This window comes from Saccostrea echinata, unplaced genomic scaffold (genome assembly GCF_033153115.1).
Source record: "Saccostrea echinata isolate AGI-Se365-2 ecotype Australia unplaced genomic scaffold, CSIRO_AGI_Sech_v1 ptg000007l, whole genome shotgun sequence".
NCBI lineage: Eukaryota > Metazoa > Mollusca > Bivalvia > Ostreida > Ostreidae > Saccostrea > Saccostrea echinata.
Window position 1 is genome coordinate 180,135 of NW_026889756.1, and position 26,412 is coordinate 206,546.

Here is a 26,412-nt window from a genome sequence, read left to right on the forward strand (position 1 = left end):
AGTTATCATGATGAATAACATATTCAGTAATAAACTATATCAACTCAATCAGAAATATAGTTCTGTTGAATATTTTTACACTGTAATATTGATAAATAATTTTCCAGACGAGCATAATTTTATGTACAATTACAATATCATTTTAAATCTGTAAGACATTAAATCCATATACTTCAAAAGGGGAGTAAACTTCAAACATACATGTACAATAAAAGGTTTGTTAGGGAAAATCCTTTAAATAATTATGCAAAATTCAACAATTAACATGATTAAGGTGCCAGTTTCCATTCTACTTGGAAAGTGGTATATGGTATTCCTTTATAACCTAATACTGGAGTTTCAATTATCTGATTTCAGATAAGTGCACTCACCACTCACAAAATATTTGTTTATATGTTTTATATTCAAGCTATAAACAAATGTATGTGTCTGTTGATTGATAAATATATAACAATACTGTGGTCAGAATTAGTTGATTGCTAAAAGTAATAGGTTCAAGGGGACTTATTCCCGACCGTAAAAATATACTGGTATTTTAATGAAAAATATCACATTTATCCATTTGGGTTGATGTAAAAAAATTTCTGACAAGTAAGAGGTACCCACGTAATGCACAAACATCTGACCACTTTGAAATACATGCATAAATATTCCAAGTAAACTAAAACAACAGTAGACATATAAATAAAATAATTATATGTACTGAAAACAAGCAATTTTCATGTAAAACAATCATATCTCAGAGACGTATTGAATTTTCTCTCTGAACCAGAATGAGAGTACTGATGTATATTCTCCATACTCAGATAACTCCTGACTCTGGGGGATGAATATCTACACCCACCCCTCATGCTGAATGTACGGTTAAGTTCTACACACTGACTCCTCATACTGACACTGTTGTAAGATTCTCTACACTGTACAGGTGTCAAACCTTTATCATTTACTGAGGTAAACATAAACTCTCCTTCAGGTCTTTGTAAAATAAACAGCAAATTAGCATCAGAAAAGTGATTCTCCTCACATGCATGTAGTACTGTACTACCATCGATGTCGGTACATGTATAGTTACACTGATCATTGAACTCATGTAATACCTTCATGACCATGTTCTCATTATGCCTGGCATTAAAAATGGCTAATAAAGCAAGTACGTTAGAATTAAACACAAACTTTAATGCTTTCAACTTCTTACTTAATACATTAAAAAACTCATCCCCATCAACGATTATGCAAGTGTTCATAAAGTAAAACACATCATCAGATGTGAAAGACGTTATCAACTGAAGATATTCCTGTGCAACATCAAACTTCCTGAACAAAATAGAGTTCTCAATTATAAGTATGTAAACTGTTTGCTTGTCTTTTTCAGACGGCAGTAATTCTGTCAGTTTTGTTAATGCCTCCCTCCAGTCAGTACCTGCAGCCCCATCATGCTGCGACAGAATCCTGAATATTAGCCCCCCAACTTTTTCTTTTGAAAGCACAAACTGTCTCTCTCCATCTGTTTCTAGATCATCGTCTCTGGATAGTAGTAAATCTAGCATACCAAGAAAACATCTCCTAGAACCACTTATAGAAGCAACGTACAAAGAATTCCCATTATTATCAATTTTTTCTTCCAAGAGATGAGCCATTAATAATTTTCGAAATTCAGAATTATCAATAAATTGATTGAAAGTATCGATGAGGTCATGGGTCAAAATTACATTGAATATTTCAAAGTCAAATGATAAAAAGCTGGAAAACTTTTTGACCGTTTCACTAGCTAGCTTATCTTTTTTATAACTGCAAGCCCCAGCCACAAAAGAGTCTAAAAAGGCCCCGAATTCAACATCTTTCTCCGCAATGTCCAAAAAACAAGACACCAAATGTTCATCGTTAAATGATGGGTGTTTGTAAACAACTGTGTAGGCATCAAATGTGTTTGGAGCATAAATCTCTATCAGTTTTCTAGCTAGAGACTCTGTCATGTCATCTTCTAAATGCACACAGATCTCCCATTTTTCTGGTTTATAATTTTGAGACCTAACATATGTAAACACATCATTCTTGCTCACAAGTTCTAGAAATGAAGATGGAAAACTCTCCCCAAATGACAGCAAAATTGCTTCATAAACAACCATATGCTTAAGTTTGTACCTGTCATCATTAATTTGTATGAAAGTATTCTTCATATCACACAGGGTTCCCTGAATGGTAGCTTTGTTTATCTGGTGTGATACATGATGAAGTAAATCTATTTTCTTAGCAATATCCTTTATCTTTGATTTTAGTTTCATAATTTCTTGTAAAGTGTATGATTGCTCAATTAAAACCTCCAAGAAAAAGAAAACTAACATAACATACTGTAAATACATTCTTTTGAATAATAAATCATCAACCAGCTTTTTAAAATGAATTCGTGCTGAATTGATGGTGAAAAAATTTGACCTTTGTTTCAATGATTCTGGACTGTTAAAAAATTCTTCACACAAAAGGGGAAAACCACTCACAGTCTCCATTTTTGCAATGTGATTCAAAGTCTTCTCACAGAGATATAAAGCACTGTGACCAAAATCTTCAAAAGATCTATTCTCTTCAAACTCAGACATACAAATTGAAATTTGATGAAGATTACAAAATCTGTACAACATTGATTTCTTTTCTTTGAAGGTCATGCCAAAATCTGACCCTGAAAGATCAACAAAGGAAGTCTTAGAGATGTTGAATAAAATATAATTTTTTAACACATCTTTCATTGTTCCCCAAATACAATTTCGAAATGAAAAAATAATGAATGTAGGGAATTTATCATCACTTACACGAAGATGCATTGCATCAAAAACCTTACGCCATTCTTCAAAATCTCTTTCACTAAGACTTGACTTCCCTATTATATCATCTATAAAAATAACAAACTTTTTGTTCCAAGATATAAATTTAAACCACTGACTACTATCTGTTAGAATAATAGATACACAGTTCTGGTTCTTCCTAATTATATGCTGCATCAGCTGAAGTCCGAAGCTCGTCTTTCCACTTCCCGCCTCACCTGTTATACAAATAAATCTGTGCTTTCCTAGATGCTTAATGCAATGTTGCATGGCTCTCTTTGGTTCTACATAGATCTTCTCTTCATGGGCCTTTAGCTGTGATTCTGTGTAAGCTTTTGATATTTTATAAAGGTAGAAGTTAGACTAAAAATGGATTGAATTTTACACAAAGAAAATTTTAACAACTTACATGTCACATATTCAAAATTTACAATGAAGCGGTTTTAGCATTATAAAATTACTACCGGTATTCAATTTTACACATCTATAAGCTTAGGACACAAGAAATGAGCAAATGTCTCTGATGAGACTGAACATGTAGCTCAACTGGTTTCAACTTTTAATAGTCCAAAAGAAAAGAAGCTTTTAGACTGTATCAGTTCTGTTTTGAGTATTATAATTAGGGCATCGCAAAACAGAACACTGCCTCAAAAAGAGCATATCTATAAATCAAGACAGCATTCATTATGGATCCTTATGCAAATTACATCATTTCCATAACGCACACAAGGACAAACTAAGCCCCCACCCCCACAAGGATGTTACTATACCCTCTCCATCTCTGTTGCGAGGGGATAATTATTCATCTTAATGTTTTCTACCTCTGTAGCAAGTTATGTACTGAAATGTGACCAAATCTGGATGAAGATGAGGCAGTCTAAATACATTACAGACATATGGACTTATGACAGACACTTTTTCACTGTCAAGCTCTTCTGGTTCTTTACAGTAAAGCTATCCAAAAAAAAAAAAAAAAAAAATCAAGACCAGAATTAACTTACAAAGCAAGTTTTCCAGCTCAGGGTCAGTCTTTGGAAATCTCACTTCCTAAAACAAGAAAAAAAAATGTACAAAAGGTATTATCCTGATGTGCATACACCTGTAAATACTGAAAATGATCTAGTCTTTTCTTGACTTATTGTACCTTGCAGAATGTTGAGATAAAGATGAAGAGAGATCTAGAAAGATGGCAAGAGAAAGAGTAACAGAAAAGAGAGGAAGAGAGATAGGAGACCTGAAGTTGAGTTGTTAAGCTTTCTACATCACAGCAAAATTGTGTCATTCTCTGGTAGAGTTCATAACTATGTTGTCTATCGACTGGGCTGCCAGACTCTTCCTGAAAAAAAAATTAAGTTTTGGAAATAAATATGCTTAAAATTAATCTTTTGCCATTAAATGCACTAATGTATACGTAAGAGAGTATATGATTTTCATTATTTCCATCTATTAATATTGTGCAAGTTTCAATTGTGACAAACCTACTACAGTACCTGGCCATAAGTCTGTCATAAAAATGGCTGCCAAAATCTCAAAATTCAGAAAGCCAATTTTTTTTTCTTTAGCGTTGGTAAATAAATCACTCTAAACAAGCCGCAGTTGAATAGTTTCTTTCTATAGAGTGTATACAATAATTTGATGATGTCATTTTATAAAAGTGACGTATTATCTGTCAAATAGTTAGCAATTGACAAGATGTCTACTAAAGGTAAACAGATGTCTACCTCTATGAAAAATGCAATAATAACTATGCCTGAGAGTGGATATACCCAACAGGACATTGCAGCTACTATTCTTTCTGTAAGCCAGTCTGGGATTCCAAGTTTCTTAAGCGATATACATGTAAGACGCGAGGATCCAGTGAAAATAAGCATCGAAACGGATGCCCTAGAAAAGCTGATGTACGAGGTGATCGGAAGCTACTTCGATGCATGAAACTCAAAAGAATGAAGTGACACAAAATTACCAAGTTCCATTTCTTCACGGACGGTAAGAAGATGTTTGCGATTTTTTAACTTTACAATAAGGAAAACAAGGAAGACTCTGACAATATGGTCTGTAAAACGTACACGTCATGTAAATTGGTGTCGAGGTAAATTACACTGGACAGTGAATGATAATTGGAAAATGGTGATTTTCAGCTATGAAACTCAGGTTGTGATTGATCAAAATAAGAGAGTTTACATCTGGAGAAGACCAGAAGTATGGCGACCCGAGTGTCTTGGCGTCCGTGGAAACAGAAAGTACTCGGCAATGTTTTAGGGATGTGTTACTCATGAAAATATGAAGGAGTCAGAACATTTACAGAAGTAGATGGGAATATTAATTCCCAAAAATACATAAACATTTTGGATACAAATTTATGGCCTGTTATTATGCGTCATTTCCCGAATGGTGACTATGTATTCCAGGACGATAATACAACGGTTCACACCTCTAACACCACAAAATTATGGAAAACCGAAAACGAAATTAAATGTCTAACCTGGCCATCACAATCTCCAGATATTAATATAATTGAAAATGTGTGGAGAACCATAAAAATTCGTCTTCAGAGACAGGTAAACAATATTCATAATCATGAAGACCTCATCATGAAAGTAAAGGAAAATACAGCACTACATTTAGAGTCTGTACGTTTCAATTCCAAGGCGAATTCGACAAGTTATTAAAGCTAAAGGCCATGCAACTAAATACTAGAGATAAAAGGGTAAGTACTTAATATTTATCGAGTTTTTTCATCTTTGAATTTTGCGTTTACATTGTTCACGTTATGTTACGTCAGCCATTTTATGACAGACTTATGGCCAGGTACTGTAGGTAGTTTATTATCAATATAAGCAATAATTTGCTGAAAAATAAGTGAGTTGAGATTCCTAACTTTGTGTTTGAAACATCTATCAATAGAAATGATTCACTATATTGTCAAAATCAGTTACTCCAAAGGTAATTACTGTCAAAGATTTAACAAATACATACACATCACCACTGTTTTAATTGTGAACAGATTTATTCATCTGTTTATCATTTTCAAGTTATGAATTGTCTTTGATACATGTACAATTAATCATGTAGTACCTGTATCTCTTTCCATGCTTTTATTGACAAGATGGTGTCTTCCTTGCAGAGAGGACTTGTTTTCAGTCTGTCCACTTCCTCCTTGATCTCTGCGTAGACATATGGCTCACACTTCTCCACCACTTCTTTTATTGCATTTGATAACTGCAGCCAAAGCTTCTCAAACCTGTCATTGTCCACTTCAGCGTTCCCTCTGTGTAACAACTCTTTGTCGTTCCTCAGTTTTCGAATGTTTTCAATAACTTGTTTCTGTCCTGAATCTTCTATAAGAAAATTTATCAGCAAACAACTTGTGAGGGTTATGTCCAATTTAGTAACATTAATATTCAGATCCGTATGAGGTGAAAGCTTGCAGCAACAGCAGCCCCTAAATCTCGGCAAGCAGCACTGATCCACATTTTGGTACAGTTGTTCTAAAACATCTTTGGGTAAACGTGGTTTACCTTTGTTGTCTGTGAATTCAGGGCATTTGCAACATTTTTTTAAAACTGTCAAATGAAAAATTTCATGTTTTTTTTCCTCAAGAAAATCACACAATTTCTGCCCCTTTTGTGTTCTTAGTTCAAATTCAATTCTGTGCTGTAAAACTTTAGCACCATATTTCATCAAGAGCCATACGAGCTTTAGAAAGTTTGTCTCCTTCACATCAGCCATTTTGTCAAGTATTCCCTTCCTACTGAAAAAATGATGATGAATATATATATATATATATATATATATATATATATATATATATATATATATATATATATATATATATATATATATATATATAATACTTTGTTTTGACATAAAAAATGTGAATATACACAAATAGTTTAATGGTGCATCTCTCTAACGATTTTCTAACGATTTTCATTCCTAATTCTAGGAGGGACGTGTGCTGACCCAAAGTCATGAATGGAATGTCAAGCAATCTAAATTATCATTGATGCACTTTTAAATTTGATGCAGGTAGTATTGTGAACATTTCCAGTTCAAGAGAGTGGGGATTGCCTCCAGGAGTTCATAAAATTTATACCATTAGATGTGCATAATAACACAAGAAACAAAATTATGTATAGTAAAATGGAAAAGTTTTCAGCTATTTTTGAGTCACATGATCATATATATATAAATAGATAGATAGATAGATAGATAGATAGATAGATATAGATATATATTTCTAACTTAATACTTCAAACTTTTAGAACCTTTGATTACCCAGTAGTACTGACACAATAATTCAATATTAACAACAGGCCCATGGGCCTTATAGGTCACCTGAGTATCATGTAACAACTTTCCCACAACTGAACTGGGACAGGGTTCACATTTCAAACCAAAGGCCATGAAATTCACTATTTCGAAAAAGGCATCCTTGCTCATTATAACTATATGCTTAGTTTGTTTACTAAATACTCAGAAGCAGAGCAGAGGATTATCAAAGAATTAATGCATTTTCAATATCTAATCAGTAGAGCCCCCACCCCGAAGGGAACCCCTCCTGGTCATGTGAGCTTAAACATGTTAAAAGAAGCACTTTCTTAAGTTTTGTCTTTTCTGGCCCCGTGGTGCTGGAGAAAAAGGTTCAAGTTTTATTTGATGCCTCCAAATTTTCACTATTTTTTATTATAAGATATAAAGGCCCTGTAACACCAAGCTGCATCCACATGGAGTTATTTCGGCGTTGTTAAATTTTTAAAATCGCAGGGAAATTGCACAAATTTCTGTAAAATTTTCACAATGTGAAGATGGCATCCCTGTGGATGTAGGAGTAATGTCACTTCATGTTCACGGCATTCTCATTGTGCTTGCTGCATTCACAATACGTTCACAATGCATTCTTCACTATGGATATATACTAAGAACATGTAGAAGGAGTGTAACACATTTTTTTTTAAGATTCAAGTCACATGACAAAAAGACTTCTACTAATGCCAAGAAATATTCTTTCATTAAAAATGATCTATTTGAATAATTTAGTACTAAATTATTAATTGATAGTTTTATTATTAAAACCCTTCTTTTTTCAGTAATATATCAATTCAGATGTGTTTTTATCTTTTCTTTGAATTTGTTATAATATAAACAGAACAAGTTCTGGTGTAATTTTTACTACCCAATTCTATTCCCATGCTTCTGGTCAGGAGTGCAACAAATACGTTAGAATTATTGCTGATCAAATATGAGGCCATTGCTCTTGTTTTGTGAGCTAGCTGACAACGCTCCAACAATGCCGTGAAAGCGCAGTGTGATCGTAAACAGAGGCGGTAGAGATGCCAAGGGAGCGCAATCATCGCAGTGACAACTCTTTGTTGTCGCTGTGTATTCGCAGTCAAAAAAATCACAAGACAATTAATCTCATTAGAAGTGCCTTAAAAGTGCGATAGAAACGCAGTGACATCTCCAAGGACTTCATGAGGTCTCTCTGGAAGCGCAGTCTACTGTCACTGTGTTCATTTTGCGATCATGTGCATCTTCACGGCGTGCCTACGGAGCTCCCACTGCATTGTTGGAGATCTCACCGCGCTGCTACGGTGATCATACTACGTTTCTACTGGGTTCTTATCAGACCGCGATCACACGGCACATACTTTGTGCATGCCCAAAGTGCGTGCCATCCCCTGGTGTTCTAGGAGACCCTACGCAGCTAGGTTAAGGACTCCCATATATACGTCAGTCTATGCAGAGGTTCGGGAGGGCTATTATGACGTCACGTTAAAAACAATACAAATGAATCTCGATGAATAAATACTATATGTTCTTTTTAAAACACACTAAATACTTTCGTTTCTCATAAATGTTATAAAGATACATGGATGTGCAACTTATGTTGCCATAATACCACTTAGTGTATGCAGAATGAAAGCCAGCTTGATCTCGCTGTACTTACTGAGATGACGTCATTTCTTAGTTTGACACGCAGTTTCTCTGTATTTGAGGCGTGGATCAAGCTTTTATCGTAGCTTGTAAAAATAAAAATAAATACGAAACATGCATAGTCAGACAAAAAGAGAGACATATTCTGAAGTATATTAATCCTCATTTTATTGTCAAACTAAATTGATAATGTGTAGACTTTAGATATAGCCGTAGGGAGCACATTTGTACAGTAACGTGCTAGAATGAGGGGTCCAGCCCCTTGAAAATATTAAAAGTTCAACGATATCCGCTTCACTATAAATTCTGAATTTTTAAACACAGGTAGCTATTATTCCTACTATTCTGAAAAGTGCTGGGAGCTGGTTGTACATTCTTTATTTATTCCGTAATCTAACATTATTCCAATGCGTATTACATTTTTGTTTGGAGTTTATAGAAAGACGGCTAAATTTTAAACAATTCTCGAGCATGAGGAAGTTGCTCCCAGCACTTTTCGGGTTAAGGAATTTGTCTCAAAGAAAACAAAATAAATTTTATAGCGGAAAGATGCCTGTATATCGTTGAACTTTTACGATCTTTGTAGTAGTACATATATGGTCCAATTTTAAACCTGTCACGTGACAAACAGCTGATGTAAGCGATGTCACTTTGGCCAAACTCAGCAGAGACCCGATATATACAAATGCAATCACCATAATTCACATTTATCAAAACTACTGCTGTTTAAAAAATATGAAAATTGTATTCATTTTCCCTGAATATATAAAGGCGTATATTTCATGGGCGTCCTTAACCTAGCTGCGTACGCGACCCTACTGCGTTCAGTGGAGATCTCGCTGCATTGTCAGGGCGCTGTGGGAGACTCTACTGCGCTCACCTCGACATTTTCCATTTTTTATGCGATCACCGTGAGGATGCAGTCCCTGTGTGACAGGGGTTTGATTTAAGAAATGAATGTAATATTTTTTTCTTTGACCGACGTATCAAAGAAAAAAATTGGACGGAAAACATCATCAATGCGCGTAGCGCATTGATGAAAACGTTTTCTGTCCAATTTTTTTCTTTGATACGTCGGTCAAAGAAAAAAATATTACTTTCATTTCTTATCATTTAATTATGATTTTAAAATCATTTAATTTCTATAAAATAATTGATTCTGATTGGATAAAAAATTCTTTTGATAACTGCATCAATAGAATTTGGAGTTCGCTTGCACTTTGCAACCGGAACTACTTTGGCTGTCTTTACATGTATATTTCCCGCTTCAAGAAGTTCAAGAAGGAACAATTAAATAGTTATACTTTTTCTCTAACAGATATTTTCCTGAATTTCGAAACTTGTTCGTTACGTTCCTGACTTATTTTTTCTACTTTCGTTTCTTTTTGAATTACCCCCCTTTGCTAAACAAATCAGATCGTCTGCATGACAACAATACAGTAATGGGAAAGAAGGAAAGACATCAGCATACCTATGTTAAATGTTTGACTTTTAGATAACTGGTATGAACAATAAAACTGTGAAGAAATGTTTTTATGCTACCAAAACGTGGAAATGTCGTTAATCTGTTAATTCTTGGAAATCGAATGATCGAGAAAAACGACATTGCATGAATGAGGACGGAATTCTTTCAATGTTAAACATTAGGCAACAGACTCTTTCAGATTTTACAGCATGGACAGGTTGTGATACATATTTATATGTTCGGTTTTAAAATTCAGATGAAGAGATGCGCAAATGAAATCCAAAATTTTTGTGACCTATAGAAAGAGTTGTTAGGATATCTGAGTAACATCCCTTTAAATTTACGATCCTAGATAGCTTTCCGGGGAAAATATACCAATTGGGATATAGCAAAAAATTAATAACACAACAGGTAAGTTTTTTTTGTGTGTTAAAGAACTGTTAATTACTGTTAGAAAAGGTTGGTAGTGACACGACAATATTTTAGAACGTTGTTTCTTCGTTAGGCCTGTAGCCATTTTGAATTTCAGCAACATTGTTGTGATATATTCCTACGCATTGTTTTTGGTGTAAATTTAATAGTAAACTGAAGGAAAGTTTCATTTTATTATTTCAAAATCATAATTAAATGATAAGAAATGAAAGTAATATTTTTTTCTTTGACCGACGTATCAAAGAAAAAATTTGGACCGAAAACGTTTTCATCAATGCGCTACGCGCATTGATGACGTTTTCCGTCCAAATTTTTTCTTTGATACGTCGGTCAAAGAAAAAAAATATTACATTCATTTCTTAAATAATAAAATGAAACTTTCCTTCAGTTTACTATAAAATTTACGCATCAGAAACAGTGCGTAGGAATATATCACAACAATGTTGCTGAAATTCAAAATGGCTATAGGCCTAACGAAGAAACAACGTTCTCATATATTGTCGTGTCACTACCAACCTTTTCTAACAATAGTTAACAGTTCTTTAACACAAAAAACTTACCTGTTGTGTTATTAAATTTTTGCTATATCCCAATGGGTATACTTTCCCCGATAAGCTATCTAGGTTCGTAAATTTAAAGGGATGCTACTCAGATATCCTAACAACTCTTTCTATAGGTCACAGAAATTTTGGATTTCATTTGCGCATCTCTTCATCTGAATTTCAAACCGAACATATAAATATGTATCACAACCTGTCCATGCTGTAAAATCTGAAAGAGTCTGTTGCCATTTTAACATTGAAAGAATTCCGTCATCATTCATACTGTGTCGTTTTTCTCGATCATTCGATTCCTAAGAATTAACAGATTAACGGCATTTCCCCACTTTGTAGCATAAAAACATCCCTTCACAGGTCTATTGTTCATACCAGTTATCTCAAAGTCAAACATTTAACATAGGTATGCTGATTTCTTTCTTTCTTTCCCATTATTGTATTGTTGTCATGCAGACGATCTGATTTGTTTAGCAAAGGGGGATAATTCAAAAAGAAACGAAAGTAGAAAATAAGTTAGGAACGTAACGGACAAGTTTCGAAATTCAGGAAAATATCTATTAGAGAAAAAGTATTTAATTGTTCCTCCATGAACTTCTGGAAGCGGGAAATATACATGTAAAGACAGCCAAAGTAGTTCCGGCTGCTAAGTGCAAGCGAACTCCAAATTCTATTGATGCAGTTATCAAAAGAATTTTTTATCCAATCAGAATCAATTATTTTCTAGAAATTAAATGATATAGAGATAATATTAACTTCAAATCTGTGTCTATGCCCCTTTAAATTATGACATGGGTCTTCATTTCAACTTAATCCTCTGTAAAAAAGGATGTTTTGGTACCAGTTTGGATGAAATTGGCCAAGTGGCTCCATGGAAGTTGATTTAAAAAATTGATGAGAGACAGACATATGGACACTGGACACCCTTCCATCAGAAAGCTCGATAACCCTTTGGATCAGGCATACATGTTATATGTATCGGCTGTACACAAAATGTCACATATTTTTGACTCCATTCACAGGCTCACGGCGGTACACCAAAATTCATGGGAAATGAAAATTGTCAGGTATTTTGAATTGTTTACCGGAAACTGCCGTTTTTCTTAAAATATTTACATTTGCAAATGTTTTCCTTTATATAACACTATTGAACGCAATGTGTATCTATATCCGTATAAACACGCGTTCCTCACGTCATAAACGTTCGACGTAATTTCTCAGTGACGTCATAAAGAGTCGACGCGCAATCAATGGATTAAACACGTGCCGTTGAGTTTGAAAAATAAAAGATTTTAGACGTTAAAGATTACAATCAGGCAAATATGAAATATAAATAAGTCACAAATGTAAATATAAGTAATAAGGTATCATTTTAAAACATCTATCGGATATAAATACGGGTTGGTACGAGATCAAATTTACCATAAAGCCCTTCGGGCTTTATGGAATTTGATCTCGTGACCAACCCGTATTTATTTCCCGATAGATGTTTTAAAATGATACCTTATTTCTTAATTCTCACTCTCATAACACCGGAAATCTTGTTTGATGCGTGATATACAGTGCTTGGTTAATGTAAACAAAACATCATCATCGAGGGTGTGAAATATTCCCTGGATAATTACACTGTAGGCCTAATTAAAACTTATCAAAGCTTTTTGTTAGTCAAAATATTCTTTTATAAGACCCTTATTAAAGGACTTATCGCATGTTTCTAAATTATTTGAAATTAAAAGCGTAAAACGTTCCTTATGACCACAGTTTATAAATTTTGTGTTTTTACTGCGGATAAACTGCGGTTATTAACCAATTATTGACTCAAATGAAAACCCCTGAATTAAAAATTTAAGTTAATTAGATAGCGATCACGTGACCCTGTGACGTCAAAGGCGACAATGGCTGATCAGCTCTTCACATTAATCTTACTAAAATATACACGATGCAACCTGAATTTTCTACGTTGTGGACGACCAAATGACTGATTTTATCGATTTGAAATTGAATATCCAACCTTATATTTTAGAATTGTCAGCAAGAAAAAATCTGAAAAATTTGTTAACATTGTAAAAATAGCAGTGACGATATCGAAGGAGACGCGGCGAAGACGAAGAAACTCGCCATCACAATACAGTTTGATTTGTCATCTTATCACATGTATCAACTTACAAATTTAATACTGTATAACTTTGTTATTCTTCGTTTTTAGCATAACATTAATTTACTTATGTTTTGTAAAGCACATCAGTTGTACTTTGGTAGTCAGAGCTTCACATGCGACACATTGGGCGTGCATTTTAAAATGAAGAATTGGATATTATTTATCAAATGGCGATATTTTATCAGATTTTACATTTATTTTTTTTTTTAAAGAAAAGTCTCATTTTTCATGTTTACATGAAAGTTAAATATAATCCCAAAATTTTTAATTTTTTGTTCAAATTCTTGAAAATTTGGGTAGGTCGGTCTTGGAAAACTAGGGAAAAAAAGTGACCAATCACTAACTAATTCAATTAATCTAAAATGCTGGAAAATTCACCATTTGGAGCCATTTCTCAAGGAAATTTCTCGGGGGAGGCCCCCCGAACCCCCACCTATGGGGGGGGGACACCCCCTCCCATGCCCTCCCCCTTCGGCCCTATGGGCCTCAAAACCCCCTCACATGAACTTCTGGATCCGCCACTGATGGCAGTCTTAAAAAATAATTTTCTGATCACAAAACATTGCTGTAATCGGAGCTGTACAGATTCTAAATGTTTCGAATAAAAAACAAAAATATTCCAAAGCCTTATACCTTAGAACTAGTTAATGTTTCTATAGTAATTAAAAACACACTAGGAATTAATTTTTCAGCATGTTTCGTAATTAAGCTGCAATTGTCATTGATAAGTCTGTAAATAGTGTGCATATTCTCATCTCTCTATCACTGAATTGTCGCCTATGACGTCAGAGCTGTATTTCGCCGAAATCCGACTGAAATATGCATATGAGTTACTGTAACTTCGCCCCAAAACCAGAACGCCCCATGCATGAGCGCATTTTTACCGGCGCCCAAGTACAAATATGAGCGCCCCAAATTTAAATCACGAGCGCCCCAAACTTAATTCACGAGCGCCCCAAATTAGCATTTCGAGCGCCCCAAGGCTTAGTAACTAGTAAAGTAAATTATTGTCTTTTTTTTTTTACATTTAGATGTTAAAAAATATTGATGTGAACAATTCACGAGCGCCCCAAATTATATACATCATGAGTGCACCAAGTTTTTCGAGCGCCCCAAGGCTTAGTAACTAGTAAAGAAATAAATTATTGGCTTTTTTTTACATTTAGATGTTAAAAAAAATATTGATATGAACAATTCACGAGCGCCCCAAATTATATATATCATGAGTGCACCAAATTTTAAGAATAACGAACGCCCCAAGATTATAAAGTTATAAAACTACTCAAATTCATTCCGTGTTTTTAAGTACACGGACATATACCAGGACCGAAATACATTTTGAATGAGATACAAAAGAGTGAATTTTATTATACTGAATTTTTAAATTTTAATTTAATAATTGCTAGTAAGTAGGTTCGTCTCAAAGGTATACTACACTATACGAATAGAATAGACTTGAGCACTGATGTTTATTTCTGCAGTAACTATAATTTATAACCATAAAATTTCTTAGATATATTTATATTATATATATTTATATGTATACGTTGAAATATTCATTTTCGAAAGATGTAGTCTTATAGCTTAATGGCTGTATTTATTATTAAGTTGGTTTTTCCCTCAATTTGATTTGTATCGGTAATGTTAACAAATACGTATATATAGAGGATATTCAATGTTTTGTAGATGAATATGGAATTTATTTCACGAGTGGGACAGGACTTTTTGATATTTTCACGAGTGCGAAGCACGAGTGAAAATATCAAAAAATCCTGTCTCACGAGTGAAATAAATTCCATATTCATCTACAAAACATTGAATTTTCTGTTTATTACATTTTCTTTGATTTTCCCTTTACCTCTGTCTTTTCTTAACACAGTGTCATAGGCTTGACGTCTTAGTTGAGCGGTTGAGACGTCATAGCTTAGCAGTTGTGTGATTGAAAACATTACATAGCATGGATTTTAGCAATATATTTTGGAAGAAATTTGCAGTTTTAGCTCTATCAAGATGCTTAGTTACTATTTCTATCTTATGACAGGCCAGAAATTAATTTTTACTTACTTTGATATCCTTTCACACTGTGAGAGAATATCATTTTGGTATCCTTTCACACTGTGAGAGAATGTCACTTTTATTCAATAAATAAATCACAGTATTTCACTGTTGAAAATGTAATAAATGTCCTTCTTTTGCATGCTAGTGAATATTTTGTACAGTTGTATGCAACTAAATATAAGTCAATTTCAACATAGATTCAAAACAAGGTATTATTTCAACTTGGAATAATTACTTGACATGGATTTCAATTAAATTTTTATTTTTGCTGTAGTTGCAATGTTAGTGATAATTTTTTCATAATTTTTTTTTTTGTTGTAGAAACTGTAAAAATGGTAATATTTTCATCTTTATCAAGAAAAGTTATGTTTCTATGCATGTTTTCTTGTTATTTATGTTTTTTTTTTTTTTTTTTTTTTTTTTTTTTTTTTTTTTTTGGTTTATTTCATTGTTAGTTGTCTATTTGTTTGTTTTTTATTGGGAAAGGCCTTCTATGTTCTAGTTTGTTGTCACACATGCGCAGAAGGGTTAGTCCAGGCATGGACTAACCCTTCTGCGCATGTGTCAATGTTTTTGCTCTTTATATATTCCGTATATTTCTGCAGTCAAACGGCATCAATACGTAATTGTTGTAGTATTTGACTCTATACTCAGCTACGATCGCATCGCCATCCCTAGAATTTCCAACCGAGTTGAAGAAATCCGTTTATCACTGTCAGCAATGCGTAACCTTAGGTTTTTCATGAATGAAGATTTCACATACCGATTTCCTGAAGAAATACCTCGCGGGGAACGAAAACATATACCAATGCACATTCAATACGATAAATGCAAACACTTACAAATATTTTTACAGTCGTAAAAAGTTTAAATCCAACAAATAGCCAGAGAAACGCGTCCAGGTCAACACTGTCAATACACTTACACTTTGTTCGACGTCATCTTTCGAGGTGCGACGTCACAGGTACACTGTTTTCCCAAACTTTCTGTGGCAAAATGGCGAATAGGCATTGTACGTAATATAAGGCATGCTGTCATTATAGTACAACACACAAACTTAATTCCTGTAACAAAAAGTTTTCTTTTACCTAGGTAATCAAATATCACAAGAGGATGTGAAAGTGGGAAGTGTTTAGTACAGAAAACGGGCTCTAAAGATTTGAAGATCCATGATCCGCCCACTTGTTTCACCCCAGCTAAGAGGTGCAGATTTAGTGTGCACACCTCGAGTTTTCAAGTCGCTGTGACGTCACACTCAAGTACAAGAACATAAAGAAGGGAACAGATTCTATTAAAAATTGTTTGTATCTTTCTATTCTGTTTTAAATAAAAAGATAAATGACATTTTAAAATAGATATGAAGAAAAAGTTATTCGTCAATTATCGATACATTTTGAGCTTACTGGGGGGAGGGGGGGGGGGATTAGCCTTTGGAAACAAATAATAACAATCTGTCTTTCATACATTGGGAAAAAATAGGGTGGTGTGTAATGTAACCCCGCTCCTCCCGTTTTGGCAGATTAACTTCCCCCTTTTTTTGTTTCTCAACTTTTTCCAAGGAGAAGTAAATCAAGAATCTGTCTCTCAAGTCTCCACAAATACGCCAGCCCCCCCCCCCCCCCCCCCCCCCTCGTCAGAATCGAATTGTCGTCCCCTATGTCGTTAATCCCTGAAAGATCAATATCTTCTTTTTTTTTTTTTTTTAAAATCACTACCACATGTTTCACGTTGGTTATTCAATTCAATTCAATTCACTTTATTGACAATTACCATGTCGGCATACAGTCATGACATAAAACGAATTAACAAGAATAATACATACATATACAAAATGACAAATGTGAGTTGAACAAAATAATGTAGAGTATATTCACATATTTCTAAGTATTCATTGCTGACTTTCTTTTCTGGTGTCAAAGCACTTTTTCAAAAAACAACATATCCTTCTAGCAGTTGTAATATTTGTAGGATTGACAATTTTTCTAATGGGATTATCACTAGTATATGTGTTTACATTAAATATATCAGTATAATTGCATCTAAATTGGTCATACTTTGAACAGTATAGAACAAAATGTTTTTCATCTTCAATAAATAATTTACATGAATGGCATAAACGTTTTTCTCTAGGAATAGGGGGTTTACAGTATCTGCCCGTTTCAATATACAATGGATGGGCACTGATCCTTAATTTTGTTAATACAGATCTAAAACTTTTCTTTAAAGGCAGCTTTAAATAACTTTGCAATTTGTATTCATTTTGAATTACAATTTTACTATAAAAAGCTAACTTTCCAGAGTTTGATTTGCTTATATTTTTCAGTTGTTCATGTATCTTGTTTTGGTAATGCTCTTGTAATTTGTTTTTCAAGGTTGTGTGAGAAATATCCAAAGAAGTGATATTTAATTTTTGTAGTAATGAAGACAGTTTTCTTTGCCAAGATATTCTAGATACAAGTTTTTTGTCTTCTTTAAATGCAGAAATCACTAAATAATTATTATAATCATGTTTGTTTTCCATTTCCTTAAGTCTCTTAAAATATTTAAACATATATTCATAACATAAATAGTACAAAGGAAAACGACCCAATTCACATAAAACAGCAAGATTTGATGCCTTTCTATGTACCCCTAGTATGTCTTTAAATATTAAGTGTTGTGTTTTTTCAAAAGGAAATTGGTCTGAAGACATTAAATCACATTTGAAGTCAGTTATCCATACTTCAGATCTATATGTAATAATTGGTATTATCATTGACTGGTATAATTTTAACATAATTTCAGCTGAAAAATTAATGTTTGCAGGAAAATTTGATTTAATAGCATAATATGCTTTCCTAGCACGTTCTGATAGTTGTTCAGCTGCAAATTTCATTTTTCCATCAGATCTGAACACAACACCCAAATATTTATATTCATTCATTATATTAATCATTTGGTGATTGTAATAAAATCTAAATGATGTTTCATCATCTGTTTTTCTTGAAAAAATCATAACATCTGTTTTATCCATATTAACACACAATTTCCAGTCTGAACAATATTTTCCTAAAACATCTATACAGTTTTGTAGACCAACTTCTGATTCTGATACAAGGACCAGATCATCAGCAAAAAACATATGATTTATTGGCATAGTATCTAGATATGCAGGATTTGTGCTTACATTTTTAAGATAATTCACAAAATCATCAACAAAGATATTGAAAAGTGTTGGACTTAAATTATCACCTTGTTTGACTCCTCTATTAGCTTTAAATTTTTCACTCATTTGATTGTCCTTTTTACAAGAATAGTATGTATTTGTATACATGTCTGTCAAAAGTTTGAGAAAGTTACCACCAATACCCTTTTTATTCAATTTGTATAAAAGTGCAGATCTCCACACAGTATCAAATGCTTTTGAAAAATCTACAAAGCACACATATAAATTCTGTTTCTTTGTATAAAGATATTTGTTTACAAGTGTTTTTAGTACAAATATATTGTCAGTGGTCCTATGACCTTTTCTAAATCCAGATTGATATTGACTTAGTAGGTTATTTGACTCAAGATAATTATCTAAGCATTTCTGTAGAAGGCCTGTAAAAAGTTTTCCTAAACAACTTGTAACACTGAGACCCCTATAATTGTTTGTATTATTAGGATCACCATTTTTGTATAATGATGTTATAAGTGAAAGGTTCCATTCTTTGGGCATTTTTCCATTTTAAGTAGAATATTAAACAGTTTTGTAAGGACAGGTAAAAGGGTAGTATTGTTTGTTTTAATAAACTCATTTAAAATTAAGTCAGGCCCAGCACTTTTACCATTTTTCAGCTTTAAAATGCTTTGTTCTATTTCATCTTGAGTAAACAAAAAGTCTAATGGATTTGGTTCAGTATTTAGTTCAGTGTACTTGTATTTCAAGCTCTCTTCATCAGTATATTGAATGTTCAGTAAGGATTTGTAGTGGTCAACGAATTCTGAAATTCCAATTGTTTCTGCATTAGTTTTCTTTGATTTATTTTCTTTTATCTTATTCCAAAATTTACTGGAGTTTTGTGGCAAAAGTGTGTTAATTTGTTCTGCAATACTATTGTAAAAATTAGATTTAAGACTTTTTCTTAGTTTATTATAATCTTTTCTACATTTTGCAAAGGCATGTTTTAGTTCACAGTTGTTTGGATATTTGTGTACTTTCTTCCCTAAATTTCTAACTTCTTTTCGTAGGAGTAAGCAATCTGTAGTCATCCATTTTGGTCTTTGTTTATTTTTTCGTTGTGATTTTGTAAATTTTGCAGGTTTAAATGGAACACTTTTATTAGCTGCATTAATTATAATACTTGATAGTTTATAAACGAGATCATTTGAATCATGTGTTATCATCATATATTTGGTCAAGTAAATTATCCAACATTAGTATTTGATTTTTAGTTTCTTCCTCATTAATAGCTTCTGCATATTGGTTTTTACAAGTGCTTGACCAGAGATATTTCCCCTTCAAAGAGTGCATTTTATATTTTTCATTGCAAAACACATTTGTGTTCATATTAATACTTGCAGTTATAAGGCAATGATCTGATATTTCTGTAGGAGGTAATACATTAAAATGTTCAATTTTATGATACAACTGACTTGATGCCAACATATAGTCAACAGTGCTTGAACCATTAGAATTAAAAAATGTAAAATAGCCAAGTGAGTCACCAAGAAATCTTCCATTCAGGATGGATAATCTATATGTTTTGCAAATATCTGTAATTAGGTGTCCATGTAAATTTGATGTCTTATCAAGTTGGTTTCTGTTCACTGAAATGTCAGGTTCATATATGTATTCTGGTAGAGGGCAATCCAAAAATGTATCATTCAGTGTGTCATGTTGTATAAAATCTTGCAGCCCTCCTGTACGAGCATTAAAATCTCCACAAACAAAAATTTCTCCTTTGCTTCTATAGTTTGCAATTTCATTTTCTAAATTAGAAAATATTTCTTCCGATTTTGCCTTACTTACGTATGGTTTTATATAACAGAAGCAAAAATAATATGAATCAATATTCTGTTGTGATTTTGTATTTCGAGTGTTAATTTCAAGCCAAATGCTATTTTCACTTTGAAATACTTTTTTGAAGTGTTTGTATATTGTAGGTTTAATATATACATGTAATCCACCTGATGGTCTACCCCTTTTCTTTGTCTTTTTTGAGTTCAATACAAATGGTGGAGAAAATCCTGGAAGATTTCTTGTTGAATCCTTCAGCATTGTTTCAGCTAAACAAACAATATCATATTTTGTACAAAAGTTTCTTAAAAGATCATCATTTAACTTTTCATCACTGAGACCATGTACATTCCAGTATGCTATATTTAGCAATGACATTTCAAAATTATAAGAAAAATCAAGCTAACATTCTGACAGTGACATAAAAATATAAATGGCAGATACATATATCAAGTTTAGAACAACCATTTAAAACACAACCAGGTATATATTGACTACTCTTACTTCAGTTTTACAACACACAACCTGAGGAAAAGAGAAATAATAATAACAAGAGAGTATTATGACTTAGATAATGACTAGATTGAATGATTGGTATCATGCTGGTCTTCCATGTATCTACAAAAATTTCAACATCTGTTCTAGAAGTTCTCTCATTTGAGACTCCTTCGTTATTGGCTCTTGAACATTTTGGTTCCCCTGTGTTTTTTGTGGTTGATTTCGTTCAAGATGTTTATTCTGGTGCTTTCGTTCACTTGTGTTTTGGTGGTTCTTGAAATTATATTGTCTCCATTCTCCGCTTGTTTGCCATTGATCAATGCGGCGATGCTGTTTCCTTTGGTAATATTGTCTTTGATCATTTTGGTAATGTTCCCTTTTGTGATGCAGATGATTTTGTGATTCATGTTTTTGATATTGGTCATATGGTTTCATTATGTTGCTTTATCATAATGACAAGATTTTTCCTTCCTATGTTACTAAAGTGCACTCCATCCCTTGTGTAATTTTGAGGATTTTCTGATGATATTTTGTTCATTTTGATGAAGTTTACACCATTTTCCTCACATAATTTCTGTAGTTCTCTGTTGGTCTCTGTAACTTTTTGGTTGTATGTACTGTCTCCATATCTTTCAAATATGGGTAGAATGTGAAGGACACAATTTGTTGGATTTTTAGTTATCATTTCTTTAAATCTGAGTGAGACATCTTCTGAGTTTTCGTTGGACAGGTCGTTACACCCAACTCCTATGATTAAGTGTTTTGGAAATGTTATACTCTGAATATGTTCCATTGCTCCCTTGATGTTCTTTTTTCCTGCACCCAGTACTGTTATTCTTAAATCTTTGTTCTTGTACATCCATTTTGGATCTAACCATTTTCCATGTGAGTCCATGATGACTTCAATAGGCAGATCTTGTTTCTTTTTTGGCATTTCACATGATATGTCTGACCTTGTTTGGTGCATTGCACCTGGTTCTTCAACATCAGTTGAGAGGGCTTCATATCTGTTTGCAGTTGGAATTAGACACTTAACACTGGTATTCTCTTCTAACATCACATTCATTTCATTGTCTTTCTCTTCATTTTTGTTTTCCTTCTGCTGCTCTTTCTCATTTTTGTTTTCTTTTTTGTCTTCTTTCAACCTGCTTATTTCTTTTTTGAGTTCCTTGATTTTCTCTTCCTTTTTTCCCATTTCTGCCAGTAAGTAGTTTATTTTATTTTCCAGTTCTTTATTTCTCGATTGAAGAACACTATGATTAATTTCGTTCTCTTGGCTATTTCTGGAAATGATTTCTTCCAAATTGTTTATTTTCTCCAAAAGATTGTTATTGAATACATCAATCTTTCTGTCCAAGGTGCTAAACCTTGAACAAATACCTGATTCTATGGTTTGCATATTATTTGGTGAGGCGACTGTGTTTGGAGAGATGATTCTTGGAGTTGAAAACGTTTTCTTATTACTACTAAGAAATGACTGGAATTCATCATATTCAGCTGACACGTCAAGTAGGTTTTTCACTTTTGTCTCAGAGTTGTCTTGTGTGGACATATTTTCCACAACAGATTTTAAGTGTGGAAATTCGTCATCTACCCAATGAAGGTAGTTGTTTCCCTGAACAGTGATCAAGTGGGTAGAAAAATATACATTGATAGTAATGATTTTTTCCATCTCCTCGCCTTCTATATCGACAGACAACAATCTAACTAGAACTTCATCGATTAATTCCTTACTTCCATCCTTCAATCTATCAATCCATTCACATTTGAATTCCTTTCTTTTACCAAACTGATAGTGATATCTGTAAGCTAAACATTTTAACCAGTTCATCAAACGGTTTTTGTCTTGTACCCTGAAGGACACCATTTTTGCATTTGGTTTGTATAGGTTTTTGTCTATATGCTCCAGCTCAGCATGAGCTGCTTTTCCAGTTGGAAGTTTTGGTACATCTGGGAATTGATAGTGTGCCGTATTTAGGACCGAGTCCCAATAAAACGAGTTCATGATCACCTCTTGGTCTGCTTTACTTATTTTACTGAAAACCGCCATTTTTTATTTTTGCCGCCGTTCGTGTACTAATTTTGTTTGTTTGTTTTCTCAATCCTTTTGGGTAATTTTCGCCATATGGGCAGTTTTTTCATTTACACTTAAGAAATATTCTATTTTCTGCTACATTTTAAATGTTGCCACTGTCATAATATCAGTTAATTTGACATTTTTAAAACTATTATTTACCACAGAATTTTTGGTCTGTTTCTTCGGAATCCCGATCCCAATTACTTACAGAGTCTATATCGATATCCCAATCCCCCCCCCCCATTTTTTTTTACACAGAAATAACAGCACAGTTGAAACATTAATTTGAATCTTTTGACATCAGAGTCCTTGACTGAAAGAAGGTGGAGGCCAAGGAAACAGTTTAATAACAAAAGAGGAAACTAAACAGCTTCACAGAAACCCGATTCTTAAATCAGGGGTAATGGTTAGATTTCATTCTCACCCCATTTCCGGCAAAACAAATGGCAGGTCTGATCCCAATGTAATGAAAAATGGGGTACGAGGTCAGCTTTTGAATAAATACATTTCCAGACAAGACTCTTTGTAAAACACTACATTGAAGAGTTTATTCCACACTTTTAAAAAATGTACCTTAATAATAGTATCTTTTTTTCTGCAGGACTCGAACTCATGAACACTCGCTGCTAGCATGATATGGTCGAGTTTTATATGAGATATTTTTCAAGCTACAAAAATAATGCATTCAGAAGTCCGCACCTTACAAAATTTTTAGCATTACATGATACCAAAGGTCTTTTGTGGTTGTTGTTGTTTGTTTCTTTGTTTTTTTTTTTGTTTTGTTTTGGTGTATCTTTTTTTTTTGGGGGGGGGGGTTATCAAATCTAACATCTAGCAGCTTGAAGAGCTGTTCGTTTTAAATAAAGTTACATGTAATATCTATCACCTAGCTGCTAAGTCAATCTGCTACGATCAACTCATCAGAGACAGAAATGAACGACAACTCTGCAAAGGAGATCTGCCACGATCTTGAACATACATCATCAAATTAAGTAGTCCAATTTTCACCGACACATAGAGAGAGAGTTTTCATTTTTAAGATTTTTTTTATAAATCTACATGTATAAATAGTGTCAAATACAGATATTAAGAAAAGTGTTACTAATCCTTTGTGTTGGCATTTTATGTTAAAAATCATTACAAGGACAGATCCACTTTTCCCAAACAGGGGTGGGGGCTTTCACACAAACTCAAAAAAATTCCGACTTAAGAATTCTTGTAATCAAATAGTAGCAATAATCAATTTGCCTGGCATGGACTAACCCTTCTGCGCATGTGTGACAACAAACTAGAACATAGAAGGCCTTTCCCAATCAAAAACATAAACAAATAAATAATTAACAATGAAATAAACAAACAAACACCATAAATAACATGAAAACACGCATGAAAACATAACTTTTCTTGAAAAAGATGAAAATATTACCATTTTTACAGTTTCTACAACAAAAAAATGCCAATAATTTATTTCTTTACTAGTTACTAAGCCTTGGGGCGCTTGAAAAACTTGGTGCACTCATGATATATATAATTTGGGGCGCTCGTGAATTGTTCACATCAATATTTTTTAACATCTAAATGTAAAAAAAAAAGACAGTAATTTACTTTACTAGTTACTAAGCCTTGGGGCGCTCGAAATGCTAATTTGGGGCGCTCGTGAATTAAGTTTGGGGCGCTCGTGATTTAAATTTGGGGCGCTCATATTTGTACTTGGGCGCCGGTAAAAATGTTGGGTGCGCTCATGCATGGGGCGTTCTAGTTTTGGGGCGAAGTGACTAGCACCCATGCATATTGCCGTATTTGAATTTCAACTCTCAATATCTCTTAAAATATGCTTTCAACAACGTTTATTGTATTCAGTATTTTAATAAACAAGGTTGTAGATAATATTTTTCATAAAATTACGATTTTTGAAAAATTATGTGATAAGTCCTTTAAGGGTTTTTTCACCTGTAATTAGTCAAATTTTGTCAGTAAAACTTAAAGACATTTCATAGAGAAAACGACAATAATTGGAGCATCTTTGGGACAGCCGGACAGCAACACGAAATTTAATCCATGACTTTTTTTTGCTCTGCTTTGGCATAAGTATTGTCCATTGTAACACAGAGAAATGCTTTTAGTATCATCAACCAAAAAAAAAAAAATGCAGATGACTGGGGACGACCAAACTCTCGCATTAAACACTGTACTATGGAAGTCTTTTTACCAAATTCAGCATTGACCATGGGGATTGCCAAAATTCTAAAAGCTGCAAAAGTTTCTTGAAATGAGTAACACTGCATGCAGTGGTTCACTTATTCATTGATCTGAAATTTATTGATAAATAATGAACCGCTTAGGCCAAAAAAAATAATAGTCTTGTTTCCTGCTTCCCGACCTACCCTATTTTTTTGCACCCGACCCTAAAGTTTTTTTTTAAGTTTTGGAAGAAAAAAAATCGGGAATTTCCAGAATTTCATGGTTCTGTCATCATAATCGGTTTCCTTGTTAACACAAAACAAGCATTTCATGAAATTCTTGTCTTAAATATGGACTTTCATAAAATACCACTTGAGTTGTACATAAAAAGACATGAAATTCAACTTTTAAAAGACAATATTGACCTGTGACATGTTTAATTTTTATCTTGTATTAGTTCATATCCAAAAAATGCTGTCGGAAAAAAATAAAATAAAAACATAAAATAAAATAATTTTCCTACCTACCTACCCTATTTTTTTCAGGCTGGTAGCAGGAAACAAGACTATTATTTTTTTTGGCCTTACATTGATTTTTGGTCGATATTTTGTACAGTTTTTTGATGAACAATGTACAATATTTTCACCCAAATTCGAGTATTTTGAAGACTCCTGTACAGTATTTGGGTCTAAAAATTATCACATGTGTGATCAGGTGAGCTAGAAAGCACTTTTTGTTACTGAAGTAAACTTACAGTGTTTAGTCTGTTTCCCCCCCAGTATTGACGAAATGGTACGAACTCCGATTACTCGGGTAAATATTCTGAATGAAAAGGCAAACATGTGCTTTCATTGATAAAAATAAATGCTGAAGCATGATCTGTTTATCAGAGATGTAAATAATAACGGTTAAACATGTATATTATATTTAATAAAATGATGATTTTTTGCACCAAACTAAAATTTCCATGAACGAAATGCATTTCTTACCAGCAGTGGTCACTCATAATGAAACGAAAGTAAAGTGAAAAAAAAAAAAACGTGGCTAACCCGCTTACAAGTTTACAGCAGTAAACCCCTCTGATTCCTTGCTGTATCTGGGTTGAGTTCCAATGTAGTCAACCTACGTTGCTAATGTGGATTTTGCCTTATCAAACTCTCTCATTTTATCTAATTATGGCCGATCATAAAATTTAACAGATACATGCGCCACTGCCTTCCGGATACATGTACCAACCCTGTTCTGGTCTATTCGT

At 33.4% G+C, this 26,412-nt stretch overlaps 2 protein-coding genes across 2 annotated transcripts; both read right to left on the reverse strand.

Moving 5' to 3' along the window:
* Positions 1–367: 367 nt before the first annotated feature.
* Positions 368–26,328, reverse strand: LOC133180702 (uncharacterized). The gene is made up of 5 exons (XM_061315168.1): positions 26,215–26,328; positions 5,892–6,567; positions 4,051–4,152; positions 3,818–3,863; positions 368–3,148 (listed from the first exon to the last, which is right to left on the reverse strand). The coding sequence occupies exons 2-5, from the start codon at positions 6,543–6,545 to the stop codon at positions 720–722; spliced, it is 3,231 nt and encodes a 1,076-aa protein (XP_061171152.1). The 5' UTR covers positions 6,546–6,567; positions 26,215–26,328; the 3' UTR covers positions 368–719.
* LOC133180580 (uncharacterized) lies at positions 21,321–22,949 on the reverse strand. The gene has a single exon (XM_061315057.1). The coding sequence runs from the start codon at positions 22,947–22,949 to the stop codon at positions 21,321–21,323; it is 1,629 nt and encodes a 542-aa protein (XP_061171041.1).
* Positions 26,329–26,412: the final 84 nt, after the last annotated feature.

Bases quoted from the DNA above. Each gene is read 5' to 3' on its own strand.
- LOC133180580 (XM_061315057.1), bottom strand. From the start codon at position 22,949: ATGGCGGTTTTCAGTAAAATAAGTAAAGCAGACCAAGAGGTGATCATG.
- LOC133180702 (XM_061315168.1), bottom strand. From the start codon at position 6,545: ATGGCTGATGTGAAGGAGACAAACTTTCTAAAGCTCGTATGGCTCTTG. The intron at 4,153-5,891 runs GTACTACATGAT...TTTTTTTTTCAG, and splicing joins AAGCATGGAAAGAGATACAG to GAAGAGTCTGGCAGCCCAGT. The intron at 3,149-3,817 runs GTAAGTTAATTC...AAATATCAAAAG, and splicing joins TGAGCTGGAAAACTTGCTTT to CTTACACAGAATCACAGCTA.